This window comes from Manacus candei, unplaced genomic scaffold (genome assembly GCF_025592945.1).
Source record: "Manacus candei isolate 608988 ecotype Guabito, Panama unplaced genomic scaffold, ASM2559294v1 h1tg000061l, whole genome shotgun sequence".
Taxonomy (NCBI): Eukaryota; Metazoa; Chordata; class Aves; order Passeriformes; family Pipridae; genus Manacus; species Manacus candei.
The window spans coordinates 1,495,953-1,511,264 of NW_026138109.1; the positions used below are offsets into that span (position 1 = coordinate 1,495,953).

A 15,312-nucleotide genomic window follows, 5' to 3' on the forward strand; every position below is an offset into this window, starting at 1 on the left:
TATCTAGGATGCACTCGTTGCCCCAGGACAAAATGCTGCACTTCCTTCTGCTTTGGACAGGTGCCTCAAGGGGATTCTTCAATGTTTTACTCTCCTTATTGTAATGTTGCTGTTAAGAAACCAGGACACAAACTCTTGACACAGGTTCCTTGACTTCAACACCTATGTAGACATTTACCTAAGAGAACAGGACCAGCCAAGAATAAATTTAGGCCTGAAATTAAGTAATTTACTGTTTTGTTCTTTTAGCAAATTCGTAATGAAGTAGAATTTCTTATGTAGTGTGCTTTCACACTAGCTGAAGGGAAACTTAAAAGCAACAGTCAAAGAAACTGAGAAGTTATGAGAAGTGATTTCTGTGCATGTGGAAAAGTTAGACACACTGACAGCTAATCCAGCCAGTTTACCTGTGGGCAGCATAGAGTACAATACAGGCATATCCCCAAAAGGGTTGGGCTGATAACTTCTCATAATAGCATCCATAGCTGCATTAAACTCGTGAGTCTAGCACAGATCAGCTATCCCTCAATCAGGTAAAAAGACTGATCTGGCAGTCAGCTGAGGTCATTATTTATTGGGTAATCCAGTGGGTCAAGCAGCCTGGTCATCCACAGCCTTATCATTACACACAGCTTTGTGCTGTAGTCTTAACACAGCATCAACCACAGTCAGCTCTCTGGCTTAAGGGTCACTTATGTTTGAGACAGATAGCCAGCCAGGCAGATAGATTAACTGGCAGGCAAAAACCTAATTCAGTCTTTCATCACCCCCCCACCCCCACATCCTCAAACTCCATTATTTCCTTAGATATTTCTACTTCGGATACACTCCATCTCAGAAGTGTCCTGTTCGCAGTAATTTTCCTCAAGATTTATTTACTGTCTGTTCTTTATTAATAACCAACCATATTATCCAAGGAGATTCATGTGACCAAAAAAAAAAAAAGGAAAAAGGTAAACAACTGTATGAAACAAGGGAAGAATGATAAACTTGGAAGCAGGTTGCAAAGGGCAAAATAAATCAGGAATAAGCCAAGAGTCCCATTAGGGTTGTGCATAACTTCCAAGCCCTTCACCCTGTCTAACAGCAATTTGAAAGGGACAAAAGAATCCATGACATTCATCATGTGTGACATTCAAGCATGCAGATGCCATTCAGCTGCACACAAAATGTCTTTGCTTATCCTGCATTCAAAGAGTCTGTGTTATCTTACTTCTTTGCCTGTATAATTACTCTTTTAAGTCCTGAATAATATGGAAGTCTTATTATATTTTTAGAGCATACAAATCTCCAGGAGAAAATAAAATTTAGTGCTTTGAAACTCCTGAAATGCTAATACGGGACTAATTCAAAGTTCAAATTGTTCAAATAACAATCACTAGCACTCAGAATACTGAGTTTATTTCATAATTCAGAAATTACAGCCTGATTTGGAGGTGATGTAAATGCTTATGCTGACTCCACTACATGCCTTCAGTGTTCTCCACCTCCAGAAAATGAGTGCAGCATGAGCAGGAAGAACATTATTGCATATTGCTTCACAAGGATACATACTCACACTCAGCTAATACAGATAGAAGGTCTCATTTATCCTGTGTAATTCACATTCGCTTACTTTTATTATCCTTTTATCAGTGTCTTGACAAGGCATATGTTTCTATAGCTATTTGGAACAGATATGTGTCAGTCTTTCACATAAAGGTTTGTAAAACTAAGGCTCAGACAGTCCTCTGATATGCTTGACTAATTTCAACTGGAACAGTACAGCCAAATTATTTACACAAAAATTAAGCTTATCAACTCTCTCACTGCACAGGGTCTGAAATCCTAACACTGTGTAGTAATCAGAGTGTAGGGCCAGTGATCACTATGTGAAAAAGAAGCCCTAAACATTAAAACTGCTAATGGAAATGTTCTAAGCCAAGCAGATAACGTGTTGGTATGCAAGTGCATGGCTACGCCTATGAGAATCCAGCCTGTGTCCTGTCTGCATTTCAGTGTGGTCACCATGGAAATGGGAACTGGCCTGCACAGAGCCTAACAAAGGAAACCTTTAAATGAAAATAACAACACTGGATACAGACTGCCCAAAATTTCTGCTGGGGAAAATGACTTGCTTTACTTGTCAGAAGATATAGAAACTTCCCTTTTACCTGCATTAATCCTAAAGGAAAGTACTTTTTTCACCCTTAGCGTTTAGACATTAAGTCATTACACTGTCAGTTCCAGTTATTATCCCTCATGAAAATACACTGCATGAACTACATGCAAAACCCACTTCCATTCATTCAAAATTAACAATAGTGAAGAAAGACCACAACGAATAATATTTATATAGTGGGTAGGAAGCACAATAAAAACAAAGAGTAGCAGTACTTTTACTTCTTTAACTTCTTAAATGAAAGTTTTGTGTCACTGAACCAAAAAAGCAAAGAACAATTCATAAATTGTTCCAGAGTGAGGCAGCACACAGTTAAACTTGTTGGTAGGGCCTCGTGTTGACTTTGCCCAAATTATGGACAAATAAATATTAACTGTTAATGTGTTTAGGTGTGTGATGGTAATACCCTGTATGCTCTCTAAAATAATTTGTACAAAATACAAGTCCTGTAATGCAATACAAATTAAGCCTTGCTCCAGTGTGCAATGCTGTGAAAGGTAAAACTCCAAAAATAATACGTAGTAATGCTCCTACTACCTGCTACCTACTACCTCCCAAAGAAAGACAAACTAGAGGTAGTTTTATTTTAAGAAGAGTTCACATTTGGGTACTGCTTTCAAACCATCTCCACATTATAGAATGATTTTTAACATTAACATTACTCACAAATTTGATAATAAAACAGCAAGGTATCAAAAGATGATCACAAAGAGGTAAAAAGGCAGAAATCAAGATAGATTGTAAAGCTTTAAGTTGGTGTGCGTGCATTTTCACCCCAAATTCTATCTTCATTTATTGCACCAAATGTGCAATTTTTGTTTGCTATTCAGTTATCAGTTTGGTCCGTGCTGCTCTGTACATTGCCATGGACTTTTTATATATACAATTTAACCTACTGAATTTGCAGCTTCCTTATGGATTATCTCTACATATCTTGACTATAAGCATTGAAGTATTTAAAGGTGACAGAAAATTTATATTTCAACACTCAAGTGAAATGAGAGATCATCTTTAGCCCCATTTGAAAAAAAAGAAAAGTACTAAGCACTTTTGGATATCTAGTGATACAGCTAAAACCTATTTTTTTTCAGAATATTTAGCACATTCAAAATACAATTTCTATTTACTTCAGTCACAGCTGTGAATACACTTCAGTTTTGCACATCAAGATGCACTTCCACAACCAGCTCAAGCCAGTGGATGTGACAGCATTCAGTGAAAGGGACTTTTCCAGCTTTCCTCCCTCCTCTGGCAAGGAGTTCTGACTGTCCCCTATGCCAGCACTAACAAAGAAATTGTTCAAGGGAGCAGGATCAGTTTAGCTCATCTCCAAAACTGACCTAGCTCAAAGAGGGGAAAAAAATTATTCAGGCAAATGAGTGCCTGACCTCTTCCCCAGACCAAGCCACAGTGATAGCACAGAGAAACTGGTGGGAACATGCAATCAGGAGTGGATGAAATGACCTTGCAGCGTCAGCTCCACATTCAGGTCAGCTTAACCAGATCGTGAAAACGCAGCTTCAGTTTTGAGAACCCCTGGCTGAGCAAAGAGAAAGAAGAGAGGAACACAAAAGCTCCAACCACATGTCAAAGATTTGATTTAAATGACTCGTCTGAAATTGTATTCAGCTTTTGTGGAAAAAAAAAAAAAAAAAGAAGAGAAAGAATCCATTTTTGCAAGAAAAAAAATATTTATTTCTCTTCATCCTACCTTTCATTCTCATTCATTAGACAACTGTCTAATTTCAAAACTAAGCCAGGCTGGAGTTCCAGCTCCTTCTCTGCTCATACTATCTTCCTCTGTCCATAGGCAGTGACAGCATGATGCATAGATATATGGGAGACAAATACAGGTGGCTAACTTACTTCAGGCACTTCCTAACTTTTGCATATTAAATATCATTATCACAACTTTCATCCCAGCACTGAAGAAAAAGAGTTTGATAGTAGGGTTTTCTATCCCTCTATGCAGCTTTACAGCCCATTGCTAAAAAGGTCTGTTTTGTCCTTCAGGCTGCCTGTGTCCTACAGAGGGAACTCATAGCCCTCAAGTGGTACAACCTGTGGCCCAAAAGGCATAACCCTTATTCAGCTGCAATTTTTCACTTCAGCATTAGAGTTCAAGGGATGTGTACTTCACAGTGTGGAGATGTTAAGAACGTGTTACAGTTGTATCATTGATGTCCTGGGTTGCTGGAGAAAGGTGCATGATAGGCTTCAATGTGAAGGACTGCTGAGATAGTACAGGTGAGGCCACCCTAAATTTTACTTCCTCCACTAGGTATGGTCCTCCAACACTATCACTTGATAATTGACACTGAAGTGCATTATTTTCTTAAAAAGCAAAACAAGCTGTTTCATCCAAAGCCCAGGAAACAGTTAAGATCATACAGTACAGACAATCAGCGGATCCATAAGCAAACTGGAAAGCAAAGTGACTCAAACAACAATGGAGACTGCTGTAAAAATAACAAATAATATGAAAAGACAAGAGAGAAAATTATTGTGTTTGCAGGTGTAAGATCTCACACAAATATCTGACCAAGGTGCATAACAAGCATTCTAACACAATTTTTGTTAGAATCAAGTCGATAAACATACATTTCTTTCGAGAAAAATGCAGTTTTCCAAAGACTTGTTGCTTGGCCAAATTTAGGTAGACAATGCAAATACCACCTTCCTGCCAAATTTCAAGTATCTCCTCTGAAGCATGAAGGCACTAGAGCTTTCCAAAGAAAATGTTACCAGAATTGAGCCCAAGAAAGCTACTGTATTTTCCACTGGCTTCACTCTTGGAGACAGCTGGGCTGTTTTGGCTCTGACTTTCAAGAACAGGGTAAGGAAAAAAGCTGGATGCTTAAAATGTAAATTTAAAGAACTAGACCTGGCAAACCTACAAGCAGTGTGTAACAACAGAAAGCTTCAGGCTTTGTTGCATAGGTCATCCTATTAAATACTTCACTTATTCCTCTCAACATAATCTACTTCTGTATGGTATACACCTTCTGGTCAACAATTAATATGGTTAGTAGCAAAGTCATATCATCAAAACAGTGGTTTCTATTGCATATCTCTTCTTCTTCTAGCTTCTAAAAAGTCTTAATGACTTTACAGACACAAAAGTACACATCAACAAAGAGTAACCCACTACTTTACTAACCATCACCTTAATTTTACTTGAATTTGGAGACACAACGAAGCACCTCATGTGATCCAATTAATATAACTGATTCAATCAATTTGAAAATTATTATGGGGTATCTGCAACAGTACCACCATAAGTAGGACTCCAAAAACACCCTGGGAAAATGCTCCCATCCTGAAACTTACTTCTACAAGATCAAAAAGGGCCGAGTAAGTATTAACTCAGTAATTGTATTCACTGACATCAAACGTCATGACACACCTGAAATCAAAATTATGACAGCTTTCAGATGTATAAATTAAGATAAATCATGGATAGGGCCTGAACAAAATATACCTATGCCCCCTCTGTCAGTCTCAATGCCAGGAGAATCCTCCTCTTACAATTAGTCCTTACCTTCTGCTTTCAGCACCACTCTACAAACCTTTGCAAGTCCTATGACCCGACCCCATTTTTACATTACAGGGAATGTTAATGGTCCTGGTGTGCAGTGGGCATAATCAGGAGAATAAAGAATAGATGAGGTAAAAGTGCAGAGTGAATTTTGCCAATTGGTACTTTTCAGAATTTTTCTTTTTTAAAAAAATTACCATATTGTTTGTGCAGTGTATATCTCATCACAGGTTAATATTTTTCGTTTTTATTTCACACCCTGCAGCCACACATTCCACTGCAGAGGTTTCTATAGTTACTGAAAGAACAAGTTTGAACACCTCATCAGTGAAAACTCATTTTCATGCTGCCTCTTCGGTGACTTGCTAATTAAGGGTTTGTGAGAGTATATAGCAATATTAAAACTCTGAAAGTGCCTGGGAATTTGCTAATGGCAAGTGATTATGATGACTTATAGTTCCCAGGAAAATATATGTAATGATAATTAAGTCAAGAGCAGGAGGAGATGGTTCAAGTTTCCCTGCCCTTTTCCAAGGAGCGACATCTACCCGACAGGGGTGGTAACAGACCTAGAGGACTCTTGCGAATTAGGAATAGCATTCACAACGAGATCATCGTCTTCGCGTTTAAAAAGGTATAATCACCATATACCGTAAATTCACAAATCAGACTGTTCCCGTTCCCTCCGGCACACACACACTCCAGCACACACACACTCCATTTACGGGAAGGTGAACTCCACGCCACTCCGGGAGTTTAACCTGCTTTAAAAACGCCGCCAGTGCATCGCACTCACACCCAGCCACAGCCACAACCCCACACGGCCTTCTCCCAAGGGCCGCAGGGGCGCTCGCACCAGGCGCCCCCAGCCCGTCCCTCCCCGGCCCCGCCATTCTCTGAGGGGCGGCGGCCGCAGCCGGAGGCCGCCCCCCGCTCCGTGCCGGGCGCGGCTGGCGCCTCTCGCCCGCGGGAAGACTTTCCCTCCTGCCTGCCTGCCTTCCGTCCTTCCTTCCCAGAGCGGGGAGACACACACACAGACCTACCCAGCGCGAGGAGCAGCAGCGGCAGCGCCGCCCTCGCAGAGCCCATGTCGCGGTGCGGTGCGAGGCCGGGCCAGTGCCAGTCCCGGACTGGCCCCTTCCAAGCACGCCACTGAGCGCCACCTGCTCCAAGCCGCCCCGAAATACTCCTCCTCCTCCTCCTGCTGCTTTTGCTCCTCCTCCTCCTCCTCCTCCACGCGCCCTGCACTTCGCAGGCGAGGAGGGGCCGGAGGCTGCTCCCCCCGTCCCCTGCCCGCTCGCCCCGCACCCGCTGCGCTGGCCGGAGGTCCCTTGCGGGTTCTGCAGACGAGTTGCTTCCCTTGGTACTCCCCCAGTTTCATTCCCTAGAAGAGACTCCCGCGGTCGCCCCGCCTGGCGCTGCCCGAGGCTGCCTGCTCTTTCCTCGACGCTGCGCTGGAAGGAGGGCTCCGGGACCGGGACACCCCCCCCCCCCCCCCGACCCTGGGTACTCTGAGACAACATCGCTTTGGAGCGGTGGGGGTCCCTGTTATGAGTTTTGGAGTCAGACACGTGTAGAATAGTCGTAAAACTTGTATTTATTTAACAGCGTAGAGTGACTGTCTTCCTCAAGTATTACATTCCACATTTAATGACACTGAGTCTGTATCTTCTCCTTCAAATGAAATTCCTGCAGCATATTTCCCCAGGAGTGCAACAGGGTCCAGGAGCCTTGCCACACAGCTCATCTGAAGTTAGCAGTGATGGTGATGATGCAAAATAGCTGCCTGCGTTGGCTTAGGTGCCAGGCCAATATCCAGGGAGACAATGTGAATCAAAGCCAGTAAAAATAGGGAGGTGAGGATTTTGACTTGCTAAGAATCAGACAGAAATGCAAAGTGCTGTGCAGCTCTCAGCCTACTTAACCTTGTCATCACTGTTTGAATACTGTATATCAGAGTATTTCAGAAACATTCTTTTTGTCCATCCCACAGTTCTGGTAAATATCAAAATCTATGGCACTACCTTTTCATATGGGATGTATTCCATTGTGTGATGAATTCTGCTGAATAATTTGAAGTTCTTGGCATTAACACTGTGTAATGAAAAAGACAGTTTGCCTGGAATACCGAAATAGAAATGCTTCCTTTCTTTACCCTTTTCAGGATCTAGGTCATGGTCCTTTAGGTGTGACACACACTGTAGCTATTGTTTCAGGAGCACATGTGTTCTCTCAGCTTCTTATTTCTTTTTAACATTCTGAAACTGAGCTCTAAGTTAAAATGAAGAAGCCTGTCAACATTTTATATGGACATCATGTGGTTAAAGGAAACTCCACCAGGATATTATAATCCACTTGATAGTATTGCATCAGAGACCTGTCTTTTTATAACTTACATTGATTTTTTTCATGAATTTACTTTTTAGGACACACAGGTGTGTTACCCATCCTAATGCATAACCCCGTACAAGGACTCACTGTGAGCAATTCCCGAGACACTGTCTCTTCTGAACTCTGGAGCCTTTGGTCAGTCATTGCCAGGAATGACTTATGAGGTTCTCAGAACAGTCCCTGTGCCTCCTTTGTGTGGTGTCACAGAAGTCCCGAAGGCACTTCAAGGTGCAGCTATTGAAGGCAGAAACATCAGCTTTAGTACCAAGTGTGATCTAGTGACCAGTAAGCAAATAGTGATAGGAAGAGCAGCCCTAGGTGCTCCTCTTCCCATCTGCAGTGAGTGTATGCTTGTGTGTGCCACTGGGGGCCAAGAAGGAAAATCTATACTTCCACAAGGAAGAAGAAGAATAGTAATTAATGGGTGCTAAGGAAAGGACAATAAAAGCAAACAAACAAACAAAAATCCCCAGGATAGAGAAAAATTGTTTCTTAATAATGAAATAAAGCTAGAATCCCCCTCTCCCCCACCCTAAAATAACCTCCACAGACTAATAGGTCTCAGTTTCATAAGAAACAATATCTTTGATTCAGTTACATCATTCTAATTATAAATATACCCTAAGGATATGAAAGTTTCTTTCTCATCCAGACACAATATTGAAGAATAATTTCTCACACGCAAAGGTTGTCTCTTAGGCTGTTGTTTGTCAGACCAATATTTTTCGTATTTACAAAGAATAAATCTTGGGAGAATAAGTACTGTGACAGTTATTGTATTCTTTAACAATATTATCTTAGGTGAATACTTTTGTTTTAAATTATTATAAGGCATTTGATAACAATCCTCTCATATAATCCTGAACTGTACTTTGCGTATTATAGAAAACAAGAGTTTCTGTATTGTGCAATATTTCACCTTTTTGACTCACTTCAGAAATATACATATATTGCACAAAACTCATTCTTTATTATTATTCATGTACAATGATAATGAAATTACTCAGAGAATAGTTTGGTTAGTGCTCTTTATCTCTGCACTATAAAATGGGTTCGGATATACACCCTTTTCTCTACATATGTTTGTAGTTTAATGATGTTTTATAGCACCTCATTGTGTTTGCTTGTCAGTGATCACAGGGACACTTGCCAAAACCACCATATCTGCCTGAGCTGGTTTGCAAAGTTTCAGGCTTGCTTCTATGCAAATACGGATTACTTCCACATTAGAACAAACCATTTTGTTGGCAAGGGCCAAACAAACTTTCTTATTCGGAGTAAGGACTGTGAGAAGCAAGTTGCTTGATCAGTTCCACTATGTAAAGATCACCATAGTTTTTACATTTTCAAGAAAAAATAATAGTTATAAAGTGAAGATACTGAACAAGTACTTTTTCTTAAAAGATATTTTGGTGAACACATAGTTAATAATAAACTTTACTCTCAACTTTTACAATCTATGAGTGCTATCCTAGCTTTCTAAGGTGACAAAAAATTGCACAATTAATGCCAGCGTTCTCAGAAAAACATTCAGGTATTTCCACATCTGTTATTTGCAAGGGCTGACCACAGAATCAGAGTTACTGTGGTATGCCAAACTTAGGAGTTCTCTGTATTTCTGGGAGGGAGTCTTAAATGGGGACATCATTTACACAAAAAGGCCAAGGTGCATGGGTCCAGATCACTCTTTGGTGTAATTTCTCTGAAGATGTTAGGGGGAAGGACTACTGAGTATCAGTTATTATTTTTGGCAGACACATGATGTCTGTAACAAAAATATTACATTAAGGGCTGCACTGAAAGGAAAAAGAGTAAGCTGCTAAAAATAAATCAAATCTAAAAAGGAAATGTTAAAATTATCTGTAAAGATGTAGATTAGACATTAGTAATAAGTCAGTTTTGAAATTATAATGGAAAAGACCAAAAATACGTAAATGACATTTTAAGAATCATATAAGCAAAGAGTAGAGGACAAAACAGCACTTTGCTATGCTACTGTCCAAACCAAAAATTTTTAATACTTTGTGCGACTTTGGTTCAATCATCTCCAAATGCTACAGAAAAACCAGTTGAGATGAAGTTGAGATGAAAATAAGGTGGGGAAAGGCTTCAATACTAAGGCTAATTAAGTAAAGTAGTAGGGTCAGTGTGGCTGAAAATTCACCCACCCAGAAGCATACACAAAGGAATTTGCAAATGGGTTGCAAACACAGAAAAAAAAGGCAGTTTGGTTTAAAATACAGTGTTGCTTCCTTACCTCCCTGCACATCTCAAACTCTCCAAGAATTATTCAAATCCACTTTGGGAAGCTGATTTTCTTACATGGTGATAAAGAGTAAGCCATCCCAGAGTTCAAAATTTAAACCAAGTAACCTGCTTTACACAAAAAATTTTTAAAATTGACAGAATAGGGCTAATAGAGATGACAAAGACTCAACACAGACCATGGTAAAATGTTTGAAAGTCCTACGGGGTCAGCATGCATTTGGTCTCTTAACCAAGGAATATGAACTTTGGAGTGACTAAACAGGATTAAAGAAGTCAAAATCTTAGGGAGAAAACCCAGCAGCCATAAGTAGCTCAATGCTCCTTTTCACTACAGGCAAAAACAAGTACGCCAGTGTTCTGATCTGAAGAGCAGTCCAGCAGAAATAATATTCATATTCTTTAACGTGAGTCTGTCGTCTGAGAAATAAATATGAAATTGATTTTGAAGACAGGATTCTTGTATAGTGCAGGCATCATATCCTCAGCTTACTCTCAAGTCTTGCTCTTGATGCACAGCACCACTTCCTACTCTGGATATACTGGCACACATTTACTTATTTCTTGCTGTTTTGACTGAACTGTGTCCTACCTAGCACAGAATATATACACATATTTTTACCAGTAATTTTTTTAGGTGAGGAAAACTTAGGCCTATAATGGCAAAATTATATTAATGGGATGTAATGAAGCCAGTGAGGAAGTGTTCCGTTCACCTGTGATCCTCAAAAATAAGGCCATATAGGGGAGCTTGCTAATTCAGCTTATGTAATTTCAGGGTCTCTAAAGCAGCTGATGTGCTAACCCAGGAAGTTTAGCCTAATTACCAAAGTATTAACCTTGATACAGCTCCAGTAACCACATGAACTCCTAAAAATATTTGGTATCTTGAAAATATTTATCAGACAAGGTGATTCTGCAGGCCTCCATGTTAGACCTAGTGCTCTTCAGCATCTTCATAAATGACTCGGACATGGGACTAAGGTTTCCAGACAACACAAAAGTGGGAGGAGCTGTTGACTCTCTCAAAGGCAGGGAGGCCCTGAAGAGAGACCTTGACAAATTAGAGGGCTGGACAATCACCAACTATATGAAGTTCAACAGAGGAAGTGCTGGATTCTGCAGCTGGGATGAGGCAGTGCTGGATGTACCTACAGACTGGGGAATGAAATGCTGGAAAGCAGTGCCATGGAAAGGGACCTGGGGGTCCTGATCGATGGAAATTGAATATGAGTCAGCAGTGCCCTGGCAGCCAGGAGGGCCAACCATGTCCGGGGGGGCATCGGGCACAGCATTGCCAGCTGTTCGAGGGAGGGGATTGTCCTGCTCTGCTCTGCGCTGGGGCAGCCAAACGAGGGCAACAAAGATGGTGAAGGGCCTTGAGGGGACGCTGTATGAGGTGTGGCTGAGGTCACTTGGTCTGTTCAGCCTGGAGAAGACTGAGAGGAGACCTCATTTCAGTCTACAACTTCTTTGTGAGAGGAAGAGGAGGGCAGCAGTGATCTCTGTGATGACCAGGGACAGCACCTGAGGGAATGGTCTGAAGTTGTGTCAGGGGAGGTTTAGGCTGGATATTAGAAAAAGGCTCCTCACCCAGAGGGTGGTTGGGTACTGAAACAGGCTCCCCAGGAAAGCGTTCACAGCACCAAGCCCACCAGAGTTCAAGAAGTGTTTGGATGATATTGTCAGGCACATGGTGTGACTCTTGGGGATGGTCCTGTGCAGGGCTAAGGGTTGGACTTGATGATCTTTGTGAGTCCCTTCCAACTCAGCATGGTGCTGAGTCCTTCCCCTGGGTCACAATAACCCCAGGCAGTGCTACAGGCCAGGGAAAGAGAGGCTGGAAAGCTGTGCAGTGGAAGAGAACCTGGGGGTGCTGGTAGACAGGGGCTGAACATGAGCCAGCAGGGTGTCTGGGTGGCCAAGAAGGCCAATGGCAACCTGGCCTGTATCAGCCATAGTGTGGCCAGCAGGACCAGGGCAGTGACTGTCCCTCTGTACTGGGCACTGGGGAGGCCTCGCCTCAAATCCTGTGTTCAGTTTTGGGCCCTTCACTACAATAAAAACATTGAGGTCCTAGAGTGAGTCCAGAGAAGGGCAACAAAGCTGGGGAAGGGTCTGGAGGATAAGTCATGTGTGAAGCAGCTAACGGAGCTGGAGCAGACGAGGCTCAGGAGAGACCTTATTACTCTCTACAACTACCTGAAAGGTGGGGGTTAGTGTCTTTTCCCAAGTAACAAGCAACAGGACAAGAGGATATAGCCTCAAGCTTCACCAGGGGAGATTCATGTTAGTCATTAGGAAGTATTTTTTCGCAGAAAGGTTGCTTAAGCATTGGAATTGGCAGCCCAGGGAAGTGGTGGAGTCACCATTCCTGGAGGTGTTCAAGAAATGGCTGGATGTGGCTCTCAGGGCTATGGTTTAGTTGATACAGTGGCGTTCTGTCAAAGGTGGGACTCGATGATCGTGGAGGTCTTTTCCAACCTTAATGATTTTATGATTCTATTAAACATGTTGTAGCAGTATCCTATAAGGCATATATTGCTCTCTAATATTCTTGCTGAGAGCTATAGCAATTTTCCAAATACTGGAAATCCGTGACGTAAAGGAGCCAGAGACTCCGAGTTGATTTTGGCAGATCCCTCATATAAACAGCAAAAAGCAATTCAGTTGTTTCTGAAGTTCCTGAGAGTCTCAAAACCTTCAACACCAATACCACCAGAACCATTTTTTTTTTCCAAACTAAGAGGGTCATGGGAAATTTTAGCTGAACCCTAGAAGTTTTGAGATGCAATAGCATCTGTTTTAGCACAGTGTAAAATGGCTGAAGCCAGAGTAATAGGCTCGTGTCAGTGAGATTTTAAGAGCTGGAAAACAAGAAAGTGTGCTGTGAATGGCTATTAGTTTGGGCCATGAGACGAAAATACTCAGGAAGGTTTCTCTGTGTGTGTGTGTGTGTGTTCCCTAGAAGGAAAGAAAATAATTTCATTTTCTCAGAGTATGTCTACTGTCACAGAACTGCAAAACTACAAATGCTTTTCAGGGAAAACTGAGGAGATCCTCTGTTTTTCATCTTACGATAAGGTGTAAAGATGTTGTAATGGAAAATGATATGAAGAAGCTTTCACTACAGAAAGTTTCCCTAGGAGGGAGAATAATGACCTTTACCCTGTGAGGAAAAACGATGACACCCATCATATGAACAAACCTTAAGGACCATATGTAATACTGAACCAGATATATGAAGCTTTGTAATAAATATTAACTTCCAGTACCAAATCAAGCTGAACCACAACTGAGAAGTGTGATATCACCCCAGCTGAAAGTGAACAATGAGTGTGTGAAGGGGATGGACAAAGTGTGCCAAGACAACTGACCTGCTAATCAAAAAGTGCAATTCACTTTGAATACTTCTGCTGCCTCCCCCATTTCTTTGAAAATCCCCAGGAGATGCAACATTCAGTGAGCCCTTGAGGAATGTCTGTCCTTTCTGAGAATACTCAGAAACTGAGAAAAGAAGAAGGGCACAAAGAGAGGAAAGGCAGTAAAGTATCTCCATGCCCCACTGTGGTGGGTTCACCTTGGCTGAACGCCAGGTGCCCACTCAGCTGCTCTATCCCTCCCCTTCCCAGTCGGACAGGGGAGAGAGTAAGGTGGGAAAAGGAAACAACACAAATTGTGGGTTGTGATAAGGCAGTTTATATTGATGCAAGAAGGAGAAAGCAAAAGCAGCTGCGTGCACACAAAGCAGGAGCCAGCAGTTAATCTCTACGTCCCATAAGCAGCGATGGTTGGCCATTTCTCTGAGACGCAGGGCTCCAGCACGTGTAAGGGTTGTCAGCAGGCAGCCATCAGAGACAATGAGTGCCTCCGGTCCTGCTCCTTGCCTCAGCTTTTATATCTGGGTTGACATCATATGGTATGGAACATCCCCTTGGTCAGTGTGGGTCAGCTGGCCTACTTGTGTCCCCTCCCAGGAGCTCGCCTGCCATTGAATGTTACAGTGCTGGGCTCAGCAGTAGCCAAAACATGGATGTGTTATCAACACTCCTCTAGCTACCAGTGCAGAGCACAGCACTGTGAGAGCTACTATGGGGAAATAAATTCCAGCTCAGCCAGACCCACCACACTCACTGTGCTACTCAGAAGAAAAATCTGCCTGAAGGTCTTTTACTCACCTTTTTTTTTCTTGAGTGAATAGATGAAGTCCAATATCTCTGGGGTGTCAGGCCTCAGTCTTTGCAATTAAAACGTAATTTCTTTAAGGATAGCTTATTTTATTATCCACTTATTTAAACAGAATCCATGTATGATGTCTAAACTGTGGTATCAGCCAGTTGTTACTAAAACTTCATCAGAGCTTTAATCTTTATGACCCTTCATTCTTACAGGGCTCAAGGCACACCCATGGCATGACACGCTATTATCTCTGAACTGTTAGTGTTAAGGGCTGCTTCTGATAAATGCAATGAATTATAATCCAGTCCAGTACAAATCACACATAATATTACACTTCTTGCTCTGAGAAAGTGATGCTAGTTATTCATTAATTTCATTGAAAAGTAATTTAAAACAAACAAAAATAGAAGTTTTTTTTCCCCCTGATTTTCATTAAAACGCTCCTATGGCAAATGTCCAGCAAACTCTTAATGATCAGATGTATACAGAGTAGGATATTTGGTAAGCACTCCCCCATGACTAGACAGGATGTTGCTATTAGAAAACTATGATTCACCATCAAAGTAGTCTCTGATAATAGTTACAACACGTTTTGTAATATATTCTAAGCGTTAACTGTAATATAAAAAGTGTAATCTTTGTCTTCTAGGAAGTTTTGATACAAATGTTTACTAGGTTTAAGGAAATTGAGATGAATCATTTACAATTATGCAAGACCACAGACTATTTGGGTCACAGAAATAATCTGTTCAGAAGAATTGTTGGACAGGAAGAATGC

The 15,312-nt window shown here is 41.6% G+C and overlaps 1 protein-coding gene across 1 annotated transcript in view; it reads right to left on the bottom strand.

Moving 5' to 3' along the window:
* ITGA2 (integrin subunit alpha 2) overlaps window positions 1-7,071 on the bottom strand; it is a 68,810-nt gene extending 61,739 nt beyond the window's left edge. The window contains exon 1 of the mRNA XM_051804728.1: window positions 6,743-7,071. Coding sequence (XP_051660688.1) covers window positions 6,743-6,788 — 46 coding nt within the window. The 5' untranslated portion in view covers window positions 6,789-7,071. The remainder of the gene's footprint in view (window positions 1-6,742) is intronic.
* Between the last annotated feature and the right edge of the window lie 8,241 nt (window positions 7,072-15,312).